Source organism: Oncorhynchus kisutch, linkage group LG6 (assembly GCF_002021735.2).
Source record: "Oncorhynchus kisutch isolate 150728-3 linkage group LG6, Okis_V2, whole genome shotgun sequence".
NCBI classification, from domain to species: domain Eukaryota; kingdom Metazoa; phylum Chordata; class Actinopteri; order Salmoniformes; family Salmonidae; genus Oncorhynchus; species Oncorhynchus kisutch.
In genome coordinates this window covers 20,181,621-20,198,229 of record NC_034179.2, presented here as the reverse complement: position 1 = coordinate 20,198,229, position 16,609 = coordinate 20,181,621, and the positions used below count along the sequence as shown (strand labels likewise).

Below are 16,609 nucleotides of genomic sequence, written 5' to 3'. Positions count from 1 at the left end.
GTGTGCATTGGCTTTCTCATTCATTTGAGTTCAGTTAATTTCAGTTAACTTTCACACCCCCACTGCCACTCACTCTCTTTGGGACAAATACCAACTTTAGTTCCCTTCATCTGGTGTTAGTATTCAGCCCTTTCACTTTCTTCCATCTTGACTTCCTCTCTCCTAATGTCCTCTCCTCAGCATTACTAATGAAACAGCCATTAAGAGCATGTAAATGAGAGGGAATATTGAGAGGGAATATTGAGAGGCAAGGAGAGATTGTCTGTGGAAACAAATCAATTTTCTATCAGAAAGACACCAAGTTCTGTTGAACAGCACGGAGGATTATCAGAAGGACTGAATAGAACAAATACATTTCAGATGCAGTCAAGGTTTGCTAAACAAAAGCAGTGATGAAGACATAATAGGTCCACCCCTGGTGATGGCAGTCTCAATATTGTAAAATATCCTGTACTGCATTTCTGTCTCTATACCTGTCATTTCAGTTATCTTTCTTGTGTGAGTTTTGCACCATAGTCGTCTCTGAGGCCCTAGCTCATTAAACTCTCATATCTAGCTGAGGATGACAGTGACAGAGAAACCTGTCAACAGACTGGAGCCTTAGAGGACTCGTGAGGGTCATGAAACTTCCTCCAGCTGATAATACTTTCCACAATGGACCATTACTGTAATATCTCACAGACTGACAGCCCTGCTAACTCAAGCCCCAAGCCTGAGGAGAAGGATGGAGCAAGGAATCTCCATGAATCTTCATAGAAGGACCATAAATACAATCCAGCTTACAGAGAGCTTCTTTTTTTTTTACAAAGCTATGAAGGAAACATTTTCCTGAAGAACATTAATGTTCATGTCAGAATGAAACACTCTTGGCAAGTTTGGCAGAGAGGAGTATGAGAGAATAGTTATCAGTATGTATGGTGGGACTGGATTGTATCATTAGTCTTGTCACACCGGCCGTATCTGTGACAGGAATTTGTATGTGCCATTATCAGTATTCCCTCTGCATACACCTCTATCTGTCATGATCAGATGTGATGCTGCTGCTTGGTTGGTCCCCTTCACTGGTTCTGCTGAGGAGATGTGATTACAGAATGGTAATTGAACACTGAACGCTGGTTTATTGACGTTCCGTCCATTCATGCTCTTCACTACTGTAGTCTCATCAGTGTTCTTTAACACACACTGCTATTTCACTGGATCCTGCAGTATAGCACGATTTGTCTTACGATATCTTATGAAAAAGACGTTTGTAGAAATTTCACGCCACTTTTGGTGTGGTTTGGGGATTTGATGTTGTTATCCAGCTGTAAAATGGGTTATAATATAATCTGTTTTATGATAAGTTGTTTGGATGAAACCCGCTGCTAAACATATGAATGATTCATGTGATTAACGTGTCCCCCATCTCCCAGTTCCAGCTCATGGCAGATCTGTTCCAGGACACTAATAAAGACAGCAGCATTTCCACATCTTCCTCCAGCAAGTCCTCCAGGGTCAACGTGCGGGCGTCCAAACCAACACCCAAAGTCCCCAACAAGGAGCATAGGAAAACCGTGGGCCACCAGGTTAGCATCCCCTCTGACACTATGAGGCCTGAGTTCAATCAATGTGCCTTTGGGCAGGAGTCTGTCTGTGCCATTGTCATAGTGCATTTCTAAAGAGTGTATGGAACCTTTCAATAGAAAGCAATGACATAACAAGTCTGTATTTTGAAAATGGGGGGGGGGGGGGGAGTATGAACTTTCCCCATCGTAGATGTTTAACTCGTTGGCGGCAATTCTCATCCCCTTCTGTGTTTGTTTACTGTAGTTCCGTAGCTCCCTGCAGCTTCTCATGGAGACCCTGAATGCCACCACCCCCCACTATGTGCGTTGCATCAAGCCTAATGATGAGAAGGAGGCATTCTCGTGAGTAAATATTCATACCTTGACTCCCTTCCCTAATCAGATCTATAAGCCTGTGGTCTCCCACAGCTTAAGAAACATGTGGTACGGTCATGGTGAGGTAATATTTCCATATGTAATAGAACTCTAAAGAACATGCATGTAGTCAGGTGGAAAGACAGTCAGGAGAGAGTATTGTGTGGGAGAGACAGAGCGACATCACCTGGGTGTGCATGCTGTGTTTTTTCTTTGGTTGCCTTCGCCCTAGTGTAGCCTGAGGTACTGATTCTCTCTCTCTTGTTGAGTAACTCTCAAGTCCCCTTCAGCACTGTTCAAACTCTGGGGTGGCAGGTAGCCTAGCAGTTAGAGGGGTGAGCCAGTAAACAGAGGGTTGCCAGATTGAATCCCGGGTCCGACGGGGAAAATCTGTTGAAGTGAGCTAGCAACCAGAGGGTATCTATCAAAGATGCCATTGCCTGTCGTTGTGCAGCCCACAACAACTGCTCCATGGGCACCCAGTGTGTCAACCCCCCCCCCCCCCCCAAGCCTATGTATGTGTGTCTTTGGGAGGGGTTGGGATGAAGCGGGAGTTACATTTTGGTTGGACCTTGGTACAGTTGACGTATGAAGTGATCTTCGTCTTAAAGGTAGACTCTGTGAAATGACATCACCACGAGCAGCACCACAGATATTGAGATGAGCGAGATGCAAGACTTTGCTCTCACACAGTCACACACAGTATCTGCACATGTGCACAGGTTCGCTTCATGCTGTTCACAGTGTGGTAGCTACTGGACCCAAAACAGCTGAGAAGTTGAGCATCACGCTTCAAAGCTCTTAGTTGTTATGGAAATGTACTTTCTGCATCTATGCCATATCGCTGAGTGTACCTTTAATCTTAATCATACATGTTTCTCTTGCTCACCCTGGCACAACCATGTTGACTATTACTGGAAACTCTCACCCAAAATAAAGACTCAATAATCAATGTTGTCTTGATAAGCAGTGTAGAATGGGACATTTAAACCAGCACACTAGATATCCTAACTCCTGAGAAAACACTAAATATAACAAATGCAATGACCTATGTAAGATGGGATGTTGTCAATGCAGATACCCACAGGCTTTTGATTTGAGATGTTCGGTTTAGGAAGTGTATCGGTCTTAAACAGCACATATTGTAGACAGAATGTTTACTTCAGAATAACAAGAAAGAAGCAGAGGTCAGATTATGTTGGCATCTTCTTGACGCATTCTTCAGCACAAGGGCCTATTGAAGGTCTCTAAATCGAATGGTGTGCCTGCGTGAGTCACATGCTGTAGCTGGACTGTAGCAAACATACTGAAGGCTGTATGTAAGGAAACACAGTCAGTCTGTCAAGGCAGCACCGAGCCGACTAACATTTACATCCTCTCAATGTCTCTGTCTTCTACCTAATGGAGATGTGCACAATGCTGAAAGAGAAGTTTAAGCTCAGGTAGGAAGAGAGGAACAGCTTTTACTTGTCTGTGTATTGTAACTATCCCTCTTCCCAGAATGCAAGTGGGTTTTCATTGTGATGGTGGAACAATCTAGAAACTTTGTATAAGTGTTCTTTGTGTTAGTGTTCGCTGCATACAGTGTAAAACCGTTTTGCTGATCTTGCCGAGCCATCTTGTCACAAGAGGATCACAATGGAAATAAGTCAGACTTTATTGTGTTATCCTTGATGATTTTACTCATTTACATGTATGTATTTAAACAATTTAAAAATGAATGTGCTTGTTTTTAAAATGGTTCAATGAATAAATCTAAACTGAAAACAAAAGTATTTTGTTCCCATCTTTGTTGCAGGTTTGAGTCTAGGAGAGCTGTGCAGCAACTGAGAGCATGTGGAGTCCTGGAGACCATCCGCATCAGTGCTGCTGGGTACCCATCAAGGTAAGATGCTTCTCATACACAGAGCACTACTGTTACGCTCTCTGCTGTGTGTGATAGTCGAAGTACTGAAATGAGTTGTAGTGCTTTGTGGCTCAGTTGGTAGAGCATGGCATGGGTTTGATTCCCGCTAGGGCCACCCCCCAAAAATTATGCACGCAAGTCTGTAAGTCGCTTTAGATAAAAGTGTTTGCTAAATGGCATATATTATTATTCTATATATTACAATAGAATAGAATGTGATTGTGCTTCTACACCTGCATTGCTTGCTGTTTGGGGTTTTAGGCTGGGTTTCTGTACAGCACTTTGAGATATCAGCTGATGTACGAAGGGCTATATAAATACATTTTATTTGATTTAAGGTACTCCTCTGTGATGTAATGGGCTTTCTCGATCTCCTAAGCAGGGGTGAAATTGAATTCCGTCTCTCCTGAGATGCGTGCTTCCCTGAGGGAGAACAGGAGGAGAGCAATGCGCCACTGGGATTTACTAAGCTAGCATATATCATTTTTTAAGATGGTCATACCATGGATCAGTTAGATATTTTATTTAGAATTTTAGGACACCTATTGTATAGGTATCAAAAATATATATTGAAAAATGATTTGATAAAATATAGAATTTTACTACTATAGCCTATAGAAACGCATTGACTAAGATGTTCATAAATGGCAAAACAGAGAGTGAAAAAATTTATCAGAAGAAATAAGGTTTTGAAGTATCTGTCCTATTCTTAGGAGTTATAAGAAAGCTGATGAAATATATACTTTTTTTGGACACACATTTAACCCCTTTTTTTGTTTGTACAAAACTACTTTCATACATTTTTTTAAACCGGTACCAGGTTACCTTCAGATGAGGCCCGTGACACTTGTGGGGTGTTGTAGAGCAAAATGGAAATCACCCTCGTGTTAGCGAGAGACTGATTTTGATGGAGACGTTTTTATTATCTTAATTAGATTGTCAATTGACTCCTAAGGATTTTAAAACAGATATTTTTCTGATATATTTGATTCTCAGCCAGTCCTATGTGATTCCAGGTGGACGTACCCAGACTTCTTCAACAGATACAGAGTCCTCATGAAGAAGTCAGATATGACCGTTGGAGACAAGAAGCTGGTGTGCAGGAACCTGCTGGAGACCCTGGTCAAGGTAAGAAAGAGTTGTTTCAGCCCCCAGAAGCCCCAATCAAGATGGGAGAGGAAATGTACGAATGTCTGAAGATATCTCTCTTGGATGACTTTTGTTCCACCCCTGGTTGAAGGATGTTGTTATTTTCAACAGAGCTCCCTAACTCCTTCAGGAGCCGTCCATCGTTATATTATAGAACCTACTGCATGTCTGTTCTGATACAGTATATGTTAACTTATCCAGTGTTGGGAGGAAACAGCTTTGAATGTATAACCTGGGGAATTGGAGATGTAAAAAGGCAGATCATGAGTTTCAGTCCTGATGGAGGAATAGTGCTGTGCTCTTTAGGAATGATGGAGAATTAAGTATGCGCAGTCTGGGAGGTATTCTCTTGGCTTCTTGCTTTTCTCCATCTCAGTACATGAGCAAGAGAATATGGAGTTTATTCAGGTTAATAAATGTGTTGAATCTTTGGACAGTATGTAATGGATTTCTTAGCTGGGTGGAAACTAATTAACCTTGTGTTTGGTCATGCCCACTGATGTAACTGTCTTGATGCTCCGTTGATTGAACTGAAGTTAATGAATTCATGGAAACAAAATGGAGCTGTCTTTCTCTCTCACCAGGACCCAGACAAGTTCCAGTTTGGTAAGACCAAGATCTTCTTCAGAGCAGGCCAAGTGGCCTACCTGGAGAAGCTGAGGGCAGACAAGTTCCGCTCCGCCTGCATCAAGATCCAGAAGACGGTGCGAGGCTGGCTGCAGAGGGTCCGCTACCAGAAGATCCGGAAGTCCGCCATCAACCTGCAGAGATATGGCCGTGGATACATGGCCCGCCGGTGAGAGAAGAAACACTATATTCTGTTACACTAACAAAGCAGCAAATAATTGTATTTTTCTTGATAAATCATACAAAAACCATCATGAATCACTTATCCCAAATGGCAATATCAGTGCCAGTAACTTATTTCCTCCTCTTTTTGCCGTCTGTCTCAGGTATGCGGAGCAGCTGCGTCTAACCCGCGCTGCTCTGATCTTCCAGAAGCAGTATCGTATGGTCAGAGAGCGGAGGGACTATCTAAAAGTGAGACAGGCTGTTGTCACCATCCAGGCCTTTACCAGGGGCATGTTAACACGCAGGATCTTCCAGGAGGTACTACAACCACAACACTACCTGTCATGACACTGGCTCACCTTTTCACCTTCTTTTTCCTGGGTTTTGTATGGTCAATTCCACCGTAAAATAATGATGCTGATACAATTTTTCACTTTAAAATGTACAGTTGAAGTCGGAAGTTTACATACACTTAGGTTGGAGTAATTAAAACTCGTTTTCAACCATTCCACAAATTTCTTGTTAACAAACTATAGTTTTGGCAAGTCGGTTAGGACATCTACTTTCTGCATGACACAAGTAATTTTTCCAACAATTGTTTACAGACAGATTATTTCACTTAATAATTAATTCTATCATAATTCCAGTGGGTCAGAAGTTTAGAAACACTAAGTGGACTGTGCCTATAAACAGCTTGGAAAATTCCTGGCTTTAGAAGCTTCTGATAGGCTAATTGACATCATTTGAGTCAATTGGAGGTGTACCTGTGGATGTATTTCAATGCCTACCTTCAAATCAGTGCCTCTTTGCTTGACATCATGGGAAAATCAAAAGAAATCTGAAAATTGTAGACCTCCACAAGTCTGGTTCATCCTTGGGAGCAATTTCCAAACGCCTGAAAGTACCACGTTCATCTGTACAAGCAATCGTACACAAGTATAAACACCATGGGACCACATAGCCGTCATATCGCTCATGAAGGAGACTGTTCTGTCTCCTAGAGATTAGCGTACTTTGGTGCGAAAAGTGCAAATCAATCCCAGAACAACAGCAAAAGGACCTTGTGAAGATGCTGGAGGAAACAGGTACAAAAGTATCTATATCCACAATAAAACGAGTCCTATATCGGCATAATTTGGAAAGGTCGCTCTGCAAGGAAGAAGCCACTGCTCCAAAACCGCCATAAAAAAAGCCAGACGGTTTGCAACTGCACATGAGGACAAAGATCATACTTTTTGAATAAACGTTCTCTGGTCTGATTAAACAAAAATAGAAACGTTATGTTTGGAGGAAAAAGGGTGAGGCTTGCAAGCCGAAGATCACCATCCCAACCGTGAAGCACGGAGGTGCCAGCATCATGTTGTGGGGGTGCTTTGCTCCAGGAGGGACTTCACAAAATAGATGGCATCATGAGGAAGGACAATTATGTGCATATATTGAAGTAACATCTCAAAACATCAGCCAGGAAGTTAAAGCTTGGTTCCAAATGGGTCTTCCAAATGGACAATGACCCCAAGCATACTTCCAAAGTCGTGGCAAAATGGCTTAAGGACAACAAAGTCAAGGTATTGGAGTGGCCATCACAAAGCTCTGACCTCAATCCCATTGAACATTTTGGGCCAGAACTGAAATAGTGTGTGCGAGAAAGGAGGCCTACAAACCTGACTCAGTTACACCAGCTCTGTCAGGAGGAATGGGCCAACATTCACCCAATGTATTGTGGGAAGCTTGTGGAAGGCTACCTGAATTGGTTGACCCAAGTTAAACAATTTAAATTCAATGCTACCAAATACTAATTGAGTGTATGTAAACTTCTGACCCACTGGGAATGTGATGAAAGAAATAAAAGCTGAAATAAATAAATCTCTCTACTATTGTTGTGACATTTCACATTCTTAAAATAAAGTGGTGATCCTAACTGACCTAAGACATGGAATTAAATGTCAGGAATTGTGAAAAACTGAGTTTAAATGTATTTGGCTAAGGTGTATGTAAACTTCCGACTTCAACTGTATACCAAACAAAAACCAATGATTGCAAAGTTAAACAAATCATTCAACTCTTTGCACAAGGACTACTTTTAATAAATCCACTGAAAATTGGACAAAAACACTTTAAGAACATTGCAGATGCAAAGTTTGGTAACAGAATGACGGTTTGTTGAAACATATTAGCGATCTATCAGGAGTAAAGTGTTCATTGAGAAGATGACTCAGTGTTGGACTTGTTGTCCAGTTTGTGTGACTTGAAAATTGGAGGCGAAGTGCCTCCGATTTGAAATGGAATGTGATCAGGCGGGCCTTGCAGAAATGCTGCCTTCTATGTTGCCTTCTCAGATACACTAGATTCCCTTTGGATTGAGATCTCTCGAATTTCTCAGACTGGGAATTCTGAAGTTACTTACATATTTCCCATCACATTGATTGTACAGTATAATAAATGGTTCCTTGTCTCTGCTATCTACCTCCCTTCTCCACCTCCCCAGTTCCTTCTGCACCACAAAGCCATGATCATCCAGAAGCATGTCCGAGGCTGGCTCACCAGGAGGAAGTTCAGGCGGGCACGGAACGCCACCATCACCATCCAGTGTGCCTACCGCCGCATGCGAGCCAAGCGGGAGCTGAAACAACTGAAGATTGAAGCGAGGTCCGCTCAACATCTGAAGAAGCTCAACACGGGCATGGAGAACAAGATCGTCCAGCTGCAGAGGAAGATGGATGACCAGGTACAGTCAAAGAACCATGGTTCTACCCACGTTGTAGAAGTACACTGTTCTATAAGGCTAGTAGCCTACACAATGAGTGCTATAATGCAAAGAAGGCTCAATGAAAGGACAATATTTTGGCACAATATTCATTTCCATTTGCAGTCATATTTTTGCACAGCTAAAACCATTTAGCTAGACTAAACTGTCTGTATATTATGTTAAAAAGTGATGGATTTGAAATTGATGTCCCATATTAGTAACCAGAGCTCTCTCTCCTGTCTCACTGTGTAGACCAACGATCTGAAGACTCAGAATGAGCACCTGGTGGTGGCCAAAGCCTCCCTGGGCTCAGAGGTGAACAAGCTGCAGAAGGAGCTGGAGATGATGCGCAGTCGCCAGGGAGATGGCAGTCAGCTGACCTCTCTTCAGGATGAGCTGGAGAAGCTCAGGGCTGAGCTCCAGGAAGCACACACCCACATGAAGAAGCTGGAGGAGAAGCACAGCAACGAGAAGATGGGACTGGAACAGGTGAGATATCAATCACTAAAGGGGCGAAAGTACATTTTCTTTTTACAAGGCTGTCACTGTTTTATCTTTTGTTTTATATGTAATGTAAGTGCTTTAATATGTTCCCCCAAGAAGAGTAGATGTTGCCATGGCAGCAGCTAATGGGGATCCCTAATAAATACAAATAGTTGGGATTTTGTATGCTGTTAACAAAGTGTTGAAGAGAGCAATCCTCTGCATCCACATGAACTAGGATGAATGGCAGTTGTGCAGTACCTTTTTTTCTGATTAGCAGACAGGTTGCCATCTTTCTCTGTTCATTTACATCATTCAGAATTATTGGACTACTGAACCTTCTGTTGAATGAACAAAACCTTCCTGTCTGAAACGCGTTGGTGAAAACAGCCGTTAAATGCCTGAGTAGCTCCAGAAAATGCTTGTAGCAGCGTTTTTACTGAATGTAAAACACCTGATTCTCAAGGGATTTCCTCTAACAATCTCACAATGGATTTAATTGGATTTAATTGGACTGTATCAGTGTTCTCCTACTGACCTGAAAGTGATACAATGCATATATTTTTGTATTGTGTTGGCCTCCTGACAGGAATTAAGAAAGACATTGTTATGTACATTGGGTGTGGGCTTTTGCAGTGCCCCGGTGGTAATGGACGCCCCTCTTTGGCCCTTTGATTCTCTTCTCTTCGAGTCGGCCATTTTGTCACAATGCAGGGGCTGTCCCTGGCTCTCTAGCTCTGTCTGACATCACAATGAGAGCCCCACACACAGGAACTACAGATTCAAGTCACTTAAAGAGAAACAAACAAAATACTTTTTGGTCACTTGTAGAGGACCTTTAAAGTATGTAGCATCTATTGTGTTTCAAGGTTCCCCACGGATTGAAGTAGCAAATGAAAATAGGTCAAACAAAATCAATTGCTCTTGAACTGGCCAACCAGCTCCTTCTAATGTCTCTATTTCTTTATTTTATTCAAGCTCTTGTTCTTTTTTTTCTATTTCTTAGAGAGTGGAGGAACTGGACAGGGAGAATTCTATGCTGAAGAGTGAAAAGGAGGAGATGAACCGAAGGATTCTGCACCACTCCAAGAGCACGGAAGGTGAGTGCTTTTTATATGTCCTACACTCTTCAAACCCCTAAAAGGGAAACGATAGCGCCACAGTGATTAGCTGATGTACAGGAGTGGTTGAAGGTAAAATGGTAGACTCACAGTTAGCCCTGCAGACTGCTAACCCTGCCCTGAAGGGAGGGATGGCTTGTTTCCCCACACAAGAGGGGTTTCTGTTTGGAAGTAGGAAGAGAGAAGCTTGAAACTGCATCAAGTTACGCAGCAGCAATGTGAGACTTAAAAAAGAAACTGTTTAACCTGAGACTGGAGTCAGCCATTGTTTATCACTGGGTGCACGTGCAGAAGTGTCACCTATTAGCTTTGAAATATCTATCTGTATATGTGCTAAATCTAAAGTCAGGTAGTATAGGTAGACTATTGATAGTTCATTTGAAATCCTTTGTCAATGGACTTATTTTTGCATCATCATCTCTGAACATTACCACTGCCCTCTCTTATCTGAAGGCCATGTGCAATACTTCAACCAGGAGATTTCATCACAGAGCAGTTAATGAAAGGAGATCATTTTTCGTAATAATGTCACCAGCGTCCGGACAGTCTTCTCTGGTGGAAATTGAAATAGCTAGCCAGAGGCAGAGTAGAGTTATTGGTCTAATCTGCTCTCTTTATCTGCAGTGTTACTAATAGGTTCTCTGGGGTCCCCTTGGGTTGAGCGCTAGCACTGTGTACTTTAACATTATTGTGCTTTTTCTTTTCTACTATCAGTTAGAGCAGCATGTTGTCCAGGCTGGTGTAATGATATTGAGCTAGGGATGTTACATACCAGAGAACCCCTGTTATTAATGTCTCACATTATCAGTTCAGTAGCAACATACTATGATCCCAGTCATTATGCCTTTTTATTCAATCCCTCATAGTGTGATATGGGCCTCTTAGGAACCATGGGGATGAAAAGAGTCATCAGACCGCCCACCAGAGCATATAAAGATATACTTTCAAATAACCCATGCATGGGTAGGTTTCAGATCATGAAACTAATAGAGCCTCTTCAATCTGTGTTTAATTCCCCTGTCATATTTTATTGCGGCCATATCTTCAGCGAGAGAGAGGCTGTGTGATATGGAGCTGAGCCGGGGGGGGGGGGGGGGGGGGATAGAAAAGATAGAAAAGACTGCATCAGTTAACTGGAATCATGGCAATACAATCATCTATCCCTAAAATGAACACATTAAATGGTGGTGAGTTGATATTCAATACCTCTAATGAAGTGTATTGTAACTTAGCGATGGCTTGTTTTGTGGTCACTGCCTTAACTGAATTGGAGGCTCATCTAAAGGACAGCAATTGAGCAATAGTACACTGCAAAAAATATAAACGCAACGTGTAAAGTGTTGGTCCCATGTTTCATACACTGAAATAAAATAGCCCGAAAAATGTCCCTATGCCCACAAAGCACAAATTTGTTTACATCCCTGTTCGTGAACATTTCTCCTTTGCCAAGATAATCCATCAACCTGCGCCAAATACAACAGGTGTAGACCGTACTGTGAAATGCTTACTTTCAAACCCCCGAGCTGACAAGGTACAAATCTGTCGTTCTGCCCCTGAACAGGTAGTTAACCCACTGTTCCTAGGCCGTCATTGAAAATAAGAATTTGTTCTTAACTGACTTGCCTAGTTAAATAAAGGTAAAAAAAATATATATTTAAAAAATCCCTTAATGCAGTTCAAGAAATAGTTAAGAAAATATTTACAAAATAAACTTAAGTTAAAAAAAAATGTCATAAGTAACACACTAAAATGACAATATTGAGGCTATATACAGAGGGTACCGGTACTGAGTCAATGTGCGGGGGTACAGGTTAGTTGAGTTAATTTGTACATGTAGGTAGGGGTGAAGTGACCATATATAGATAATAAACAACGAGTAGCAGCAGTGTACAAAGAAAGGGGGGTCAATGTGAATAGTCCGTGTGGCCATTTTGATGAATTGTACAGCAGTCTTATGGCTTGGTGGTAGAAGCTGTTAAGGAGCCTTTTGGACCTTGACTTGGCACCCTGGTACCGCTTGCCAAGTTTAGCAGAGAGAACAGTCTATGACTTGGGTGACTGGAGTCTTGGACAATTTTTTGGGGCCTTCCTCTGGTGTGGCATATCAAGAAGCTTATTAAACAGCATGATCATTATACAAGTGCACCCTGTGCTGAGGACAATAAAAAGCCATTCCAAATTGTGCAGTTTTGTCACAAAGCACAATGTCACAGTTGTTTTGAGGGAGTGCGCAATTGACATGCTGACTGTAGGAATGTCCACCAGAGCTGTTACCAGAGAATGTAATGTTAATTTCTCAACCATAAGCTGCCTCCAGCGTCCAACCGGCCTCACAACCACAGACCACACTAACCACGCCAGCCCAGGAGCTCCACAACTGAAGAATGTCTGGTAGAAAATGTCAGAAACAGTCTCAGGGAAGTTCATCTGTGTGTTCGTCATCCTCACAAGGGTCTTGACCTGACTGCAGTTCAGCGTTGTAACCGAGTTCAGTGTGTAAATGTCACCTTCGATGGCCACCGGCACGCTAGAGAAGTGTGTTCTTCACAGATGAATGCCGGTTTCAACTGTACTGGGCAGATGGCAGACCGGGTGTATTGCGTCGTGTGGGCGAGCAGTTTGCTGATGTCAACAAACAGAGTGCCCCATGGTGGGGTTATGGTATGGGCAGGCATAAGCTGCAGAAAACGAACACAATTCCATTTCATCGATGGCAATTTGAATGCACAGAGATACCGTGACAAGATCCTGAGGCCCATTGTCGTGCCATTCATCCGCCACCATCACCTCATGTTTCAGCATGATAATGCACGGCCCCATGTCGCTAGGATCTGTACACAATTCCTGGAAGCTGAAAATGTCCCAGTTCTTCCATAGCCTGCATACTCACCAGACATGTCACCCATTGAGCATGTTCAGGATGCTCTGGATTAGAAGTGTTCATTCAGTATTGTTGTAATTGTCATTATTACAATTATTATTATTATTTTTTTTAAATCGTCCGATTAATCGGTATCAGCTTTTTTGGTCCTCCAATAATCGGTATTGGTGTTGAAAAATCCTAATACATCAATAAAATCAATTTAGCCTCAAATAAATAATGAAACATGTTCAATTTGGTTTAAATAATGCAAAAACAAAGTGTTGGAGAAGAAAGTAAAAGTGCAATATGTGCCATGTAAGAAAGCTTACGTTTAAGTTCCTTGCTCAGAACATGAGAATAGATGAAAGCTGGTGGTTCCTTTTAACATGAGACTTCAATATTCCCAGATAAGAAGTTTTAGGTTGTAGTTATTTTAGGAATCATAGGACTATTTCCCTCTATACCATTTGTATTTCATTAACCTGACTATTGGATGTTCTTATAGGCACTTTAGTATTGCCAGTGTAACAGTATAGCTTCCGTACCTCTCCTCGCTCCTCCCTGGTCTCGAACCAGGAACACAACGACAGCAGCCACCCTCGAAGCAGTGTTACCCATGCAGAGCGAGGGAAACAACCACTCCAAGGCTCAGAGCGAGTGACATTTGAAACGCTATTATAGCGCGCACTAACTAGCTAGCCATTTCACTTCGGTTACACCAGCCTCATCTCGGGAGTTGATAGGCTTGAAATCAAAAACAGCGCAATGCTTGACGAAGAGCTGCTGGCAAAACGCAAAGAAAGTGCTGTTTGAATGAATGTTTACGCACCTGCTTCAGTTAGATACCGAGATACTTGTATGCTCAGTCAGATTATATGCAACGCAGGACACGATAGATAATATCTAGTAGGCAGAATGATTGATTGTTTTTATAAGATAAGTTTAATGCTAGCTTACTGCATGTTTACCTTGGCTTACTGCATTTGTGTAACAGGCAGTCTCCTTGTGGAGTGCAACGAGAGAGAGGCAGGTCGTTATAGCGTTGGACGAGTTAACTAGTTATCCCCCGAGCTGACAAGGTGAAAATCTGTCGTTCTGCCCCTGAACGAGGCAGTTAACCCACCGTTCCTAGGCCGCCATTGAAAATAAGAATGTGTTCTTAACTGACTTGCCTAGTTACATAAAGATTAAATAAAGCTGTAACAAAAACAAAAACAAAAGAATCGGCCAAATCGGTGCCCAAAAATACTGATTTCCGATTGTTATGAAAACTTGAAATCGGCCCTAATTAATCGGCCATTCCGATTAATCGGTCGACCTCCAATCTGGATTGATGTGTATGATGGCGTGTTCCAGTTCCCGCATATATCCAGCAACTTCACACAGTCATTGAAGAGGAGTGGGACAACATTCCACAGGCCACAATCACCAGCCTGATCAACTCTATGTGGAGGAGATGTGTCGTGCTACATGAGGGAAATGGTGGTCACACCAGATACTGACTGGTTCTCCGATCCACGCCCCTACCTTTTTTTTAAAGCTACACTATATATACAAAAGTATGTGGACACCGCTTAAAATTTGTGGATCCGGCTATTTCAGCCAGACCTGTTACTGACAGGTCTATAAAATAAAATGCAATCTCCATAGACAAACATTCACAGTAGAATGGGCTTACTGAAGAGCTCAGTAACTTTCAGTGTGGCACCGTCAAAGGATGCCACCTTTCCAACAAGTCAGTTCATCAAATTCCTGCCCTGCTAGAGCTGCCCCGGTAAACTGTAAGTGCTGTTATTGTGAAGTGGAAACGTCTAGGAGCAACAACGGCTCAGCCACGAAGTGATAGGCCGCACAAGCTCACAGAACAGGACCACCGAGTTCTGAAACGCATAGCGTGTAAAAATCGTCTGTCCTTGGCAGCAACACTCAATACCAAGTTCAAAACTGCCTCCGGAAGCAACGTCGGCACAAGAACTGTTCGCCGGGAGCTTCACGAAATGTGTTTCCTTGGCTGAGCAGCCGCACACAAGCCTAAGATCACCATGCGCAATGCCAAGCGTCGGCTGGTGTAAAGCTTGCCGCCATTGGAGTGATGATTTGACAGTCAGACGGATGAATCTGGGTTTGGCGGATGCCAGGAGAATGCTACCTTCACCGATACACAGTGCTAACTGTAAAGTTTGGTGGAGGAGGAATAATGGTCTGGGGCTGTTTTTCATGGTTCGGGCTAGGCCCCTTAGTTCCAGTGAAGGGAAATCTTAACGCTACTGCATACAATGACATTCTAGACGATTCTGTGCTACTAACTTTGTGGCAACAGTTTGAGGAAGGCCCTTTCCTGTTTCAACACAACAATGCCCCTATGCACAAAGATAGGTCCATACAGAAATGGTTTGTCGAGATCGATGTGGAAGAACTTGACTGGCCTGCACAGAGCCCTGACCTCAACCCCATCGAACACCTTTGGTATAATTGGAACGCCAACTGCGAGCCAGGCCTAATTGCCCAACATCATTGCCGACCTCAATAATGCTCTTATGGTTGAATGGAAGCAAGTCCCCGCAGCAATGTTCCAACATCGAATGGAAAGCCTTCACAGACAAGTGGAGGCTATTATAGCAGCAAAGGGGGGACCAACTCCAAATTACTGCCCATGATTTAGGAATGAGATGTTCGACGAGCAGGTGGCCACATACTTTTGGTCATATAGTGTCTATAGTGACCGACAGATGCACGCCTGTATTCCCAGTCTTGTGAAATCCATAGATTAGGGCCTAATTTATTTATTTAAATTGACTGATTTCCTTATATGAACTGTAACTCAGTAAAATTGTTGAAATTGTTGTGTGTTGCATTTATATTTTTGTTCAGTGTAAAAGAAGAGACTCAGTTGGAAGTGAATGAAAATGATTGATGTGGACTGGTCCTGTGTGTCTGTGTTTCAGACCAGGAGAGCAGTGCATCCCAGAGTGTGGGTCGGGTCCAGGCAGAGCTGGATGAGGAGAGGCAGCGCTACCAGAACCTGCTCAGGGAGTTCTCCAGACTGGAGCAGAGATATGACAACCTACAGGAGGCCAAGGTATGTGTGTGCCTGTGTATGTATGTAAGTGTCTTATGCCAAGATAGATGTCCAATGGTTCCCTGTCTCCTCCTACCCTTCAGTTCCAACCTGGCCACAAGAGAAACAATTCTACTCAGAGCAGCTTGGAGTCTGACTCCAACTATCCTTCCATTTCTACCTTGGAATTGGGAGACACTGACGATGCAATCCAGGTCGTAGAGGTAAGACCCTCTTAACTAGTATGAACCAGTCTTATACAGCCTTATACCGTCTGTACATAGTTACTTGTGCTAGTTTTTTGTTGTGACCTGATATTGTCACCCTGCAGGAGATGGGAGTGGAGAAGGCAGCAATGGACATTGGTGTGTTCATGAAGCTGCAGAAGCGTGTTCGAGAGCTGGAACAGGAGAGGAAGAGACTGCAAGTCAACCTGGAAAAGATGGAGGATCAGGTTAACTGCAAGGTGGGCCCATGTCTCAGTTTAGTGTAGTTATTTTCTTGCTTATCTTTGTATACTTCTAAAATACCTACACAGAAGTTTCTGCTTTTACTGCAGGTTGAACTTTTGA

At 42.8% G+C, this 16,609-nt stretch overlaps 1 protein-coding gene across 3 annotated transcripts in view; it reads left to right on the top strand.

Annotated features, from left to right (window-relative positions):
* The window catches only part of LOC109892484 (unconventional myosin-Vb-like), a 71,458-nt gene that overhangs the window by 36,891 nt on the left and 17,958 nt on the right, over positions 1 to 16,609 (top strand). For all 3 annotated transcript variants that reach the window (XM_031826365.1, XM_031826364.1, XM_020485048.2), the window contains exons 15-26: positions 1,413 to 1,565; positions 1,810 to 1,907; positions 3,718 to 3,804; positions 4,842 to 4,953; positions 5,559 to 5,770; positions 5,928 to 6,084; positions 8,252 to 8,491; positions 8,765 to 9,001; positions 10,002 to 10,095; positions 15,925 to 16,058; positions 16,142 to 16,261; positions 16,369 to 16,503. In XM_031826365.1, the coding sequence (XP_031682225.1) occupies positions 1,413 to 1,565; positions 1,810 to 1,907; positions 3,718 to 3,804; positions 4,842 to 4,953; positions 5,559 to 5,770; positions 5,928 to 6,084; positions 8,252 to 8,491; positions 8,765 to 9,001; positions 10,002 to 10,095; positions 15,925 to 16,058; positions 16,142 to 16,261; positions 16,369 to 16,503 (1,779 nt within the window). The remainder of the gene's footprint in view (positions 1 to 1,412; positions 1,566 to 1,809; positions 1,908 to 3,717; positions 3,805 to 4,841; positions 4,954 to 5,558; positions 5,771 to 5,927; positions 6,085 to 8,251; positions 8,492 to 8,764; positions 9,002 to 10,001; positions 10,096 to 15,924; positions 16,059 to 16,141; positions 16,262 to 16,368; positions 16,504 to 16,609) is intronic.